Source organism: Gekko japonicus, unplaced genomic scaffold, assembly GCF_001447785.1.
Source record: "Gekko japonicus isolate JY-2015 unplaced genomic scaffold, Gekko_japonicus_V1.1 scaffold3738, whole genome shotgun sequence".
Taxonomy (NCBI): domain Eukaryota; kingdom Metazoa; phylum Chordata; class Lepidosauria; order Squamata; family Gekkonidae; genus Gekko; species Gekko japonicus.
The window spans coordinates 109271-112609 of record NW_015168157.1 but is presented as its reverse complement, the minus strand read 5'-3'; the positions used below and the strand labels follow the sequence as shown (position 1 = coordinate 112609).

At 50.3% G+C, this 3339-nt stretch overlaps 1 protein-coding gene across 1 annotated transcript in view; it reads right to left on the bottom strand.

Moving 5' to 3' along the window:
- Positions 1-850: 850 nt before the first annotated feature.
- LOC107113612 (KAT8 regulatory NSL complex subunit 1-like) overlaps positions 851-3339 on the bottom strand; it is a 60538-nt gene continuing 58049 nt past the window's right edge. The window contains exon 14 of the mRNA XM_015414957.1: positions 851-1847. Coding sequence (XP_015270443.1) covers positions 1566-1847 — 282 coding nt within the window. The 3' untranslated portion in view covers positions 851-1565. The remainder of the gene's footprint in view (positions 1848-3339) is intronic.

The window sequence follows — 3339 nt, the reverse complement described above, 5'->3', positions numbered from 1 at the left end:
AAACATGAAATCGTTACAGGTCTGCCTGAGGCGGTCAGGAAGGCTCCCCTCTCCCGGCTTTCTGCAATGTATACAAAACTGAATTATTCAAGAGGGCTTTTCTACGCAGGTAATAGGATAGCTCCGTTACAAAAAGCTTCACAAAATTACTTGGAAAAATTATGGGGGACTGTGGTCTGTACTACTGTGTATAGTTTGCTGTGGGCCAGCTCCTGGTGTGTAATTTTGCATTATTTAATGTACTAACATCAGTTCTGTTTTCAGACTTCTGGTTGGATCTACCACCCAAATCCTATTGAAGAAGAGAAGATACTGGATTTATACCCCGCCCTTCACTACCCAAGGGAGTCTCAGAGCGGCTTACAAACTCCTTTCCCTTCCCCTCCCCACAACAGGCACCCCGTGAGGTGGCTGCGGCTGAGAGAGCTCTGAGAGGACTGCTCTTGAGAGAACAGCTCTGACAGAACTATGGCTTGCCCAAGGCCATCCAGCGGCTGCAAGTGGAGGAGTGGGGAATCAAACCCGGTTCTCCCAGATGAGAGTCTGCGCACTTAACCACTACACCAAACTGTTTATTGGGTGTCCCATCCTGTAGAATGTCCTGACTCCTGACTCACTCTGTGTCACCCGCCTTGAGTCCCAGAAATAGTGTAAAAAAAATCTAATAAAATGTTGCAAGAACATACAAATGACCACCCAAGAGAATGAACCAGCTGTTCTGCCAGTTTTTATTATATACGTTGGGGGGATAAATGAAAATATCCATAGAATGAACAGGATTTACATCATGATTTGTCATATCTCAGCAATAATCGCATGTTCCTTAAGGCCAAGAGGACATGATTCATGGTTAGAAGGTTGGTGATTTTCAGACTACATTTCAAAACTAAAAACCAGGTGAAACTAGGAGGGGAAACATCCACCTTCCCCTGCAGGCATATATTCAGTGCTCATGCACAGCAAGTGCCCCTTGGCTAAGTCTCTCCTTGCCTTCCGTGGCATTGTGCGCGGAAGCCTGTTGTCGATGCGAACAAGTTTTCACCACCAGTTCCCAATGCCTATTCCCAAACTGGCATAAAAGCCTGTGAGGACGAGACGTTCAGCCGACGGGACTTCTAAACGGCAACGGCTTCCTCGCCTTCCCCTCCTGCTCAGCCTCCATTCTCTGTGGAGTCGCTCAGCCTCTTTGCCGCTCCCTTTTGGGGGGTTTCCTGGGGCTGCTGGCACCTGTAGCAGCAGCACCACCACCACCACCTAACCTTCTTGCCGGTAAGGCACTGGAGTTCTTCCTTCCAGAACAAGCCTGCACATATCAGCCCTCCTGGGTGGCTCCCTCTTCCCCCACCACAGAGGCTCTCTTGCGCCTGGCCTCTTCTTGCCTGTCTGCCCTCACTCATCTGGGAGGGGGGGAGCCAGAGCTCCAAGTTCACAGCTGGACCCTCCGCTGGGTGTGCGGTGGTGGCTTTCTGCCGCCGTGCCACTGCTCGGTCAGCTCACCTGCCAAGCTCTGCAATACCGATCTCTAGAGTACGGGTGCAACTCTACCAGTTGTGGGGCCCACAAGCTCATCTGTTGTTGATAAGGCTCGGCGTGACGCAGTGCTGGCCCGCAAAATCCTCTCCGTGCCTGCTGCCGTTGGACTGCACCTGCCAGATGGACTGGAGCGACTCCGTGGGATGAGACGGGCCAGAATTTATCTCGTTAGTCCTCAAGTCCTGGTTGCAGCCAGAGTCCCACTGCTGAGCAGGCCTTGCTTTCTTCCCAAGAGCTTCGCCTGCTGGCTCCTGAAGGGCTCGATACTCTCCGTCAGAAAGGGGGAAAGCTCGGCGTTCCCATGGCTGGACCCTCTAGGACAACAGAGAGGACAGAAAGTTTTATTTACACACTTCTATACTGTGGCATCCCTGGGGGCACAGAAAACTACTGTGTGAGAGCCAGTGTGGTGTTGCAGTTCGAATATCAGACTACGATCTGGGAGACCCGGGTGTGAATCCCCACTCTGCCATGGAAGCTCGCTGGGTGACCTTGGGCCAGTCACACGCTCTCGGACTGACCTACCTCACAGGGTTGCTGTGAGGATAAAACAGAGGGAAAGAACAATGCCGGCCACTCTGAGTCTCTTACTGGGGTGAAAGGCAGAGTATAAATGAAGTAAATAAATTGCCAGAACAAAAAAGTTTCCAGCTAACGGGGTGGGGTGTGTGGTCCTGCTGTATTTTGTATCCTTGAGCAGCTCACAAATCAGAGGTGGCCAGGCAGCCGTCAGCTCAATCAGTGTTTGCCCAGCTGTTTTATCTATTTATTTGATTTGTATCCCATCCCTCTACTGCAAGAAGAAGAAAGAAGAAGAAGAAGAAGAAGAAGAGGAGGAGGAGGAGATTGGATTTATACCCCGCCATTCACTATCCAAGGGAGTCCCAGAGCGGCTTACAAACTCCTTCCCCTCCCCACAACAGACAGACACCCTGTGAGGGAGGCGGGGCTGAGAGAGCTCTGGCAGAAACGGCTCTTTTTTCAAGAACAGCTCTTATCAGAACTATGGCTCGTCCAAGGTCATCCAGCAGGTGCAAGTGGAGGAGTGGGGAATCAAAACCGGTCCTTCCAGATTAAAGTCTACACACTTAACCACTACACCAAACTGGCTCTCAAGGAGGAGGAGGAGATTGGATTTATACCCCATGGCCCTTCACTACCCAAAGTTGTCTCAGAGTGGCTTACAAACTCCTTTCCCTTCCCCTCCCCACAACAGACACCCTGTGAGGCGGGTGGGGCTGAGAGAGCCCTGACAGAAATGACTCTTTTTTCAAGGACAGCTCTTATCAGAACTACGGCTTGCCCAAGGTCATCCAGCCAGGTGCAAGTGGAGGAGTGGGGGATCAAACCCGGTTCTCCCAGATCAGAGTCCGCACACTTAACCACGACACCAAACATGGGGCTCGGGGTGGCTCCCAACATTTTAAAAGACATAGCACTGCACCAAAAGGTTCGTTGTTAAAACAGATTGATACAGTTAAAATCTTGACCTTCTCCCAGTATCTAGAAATATTCCAAAGAGAACAAAAAAGAGGTGGCCAGGCTCCACTGAAAATAAGGCAGGCTCCACTGAAAATAAAAGGACAAACCAAAGGCCTGCTGGAACGATTCGGTCTTACAACGTACCACAGGGCACGTGTTTCCTCTGATAAAGCATTCTACCAGGATGGGGCTATGAGATGCCACTCTATTCGACTTAATTCAAATATACTTGATCATTACTTTAAAACAAACAGCAGTGTTCCATGCCTTGCCAGTACAAGATGAGCAGTGCGATTTCCTTAGATTCCTTAGACTAGTCAAGGT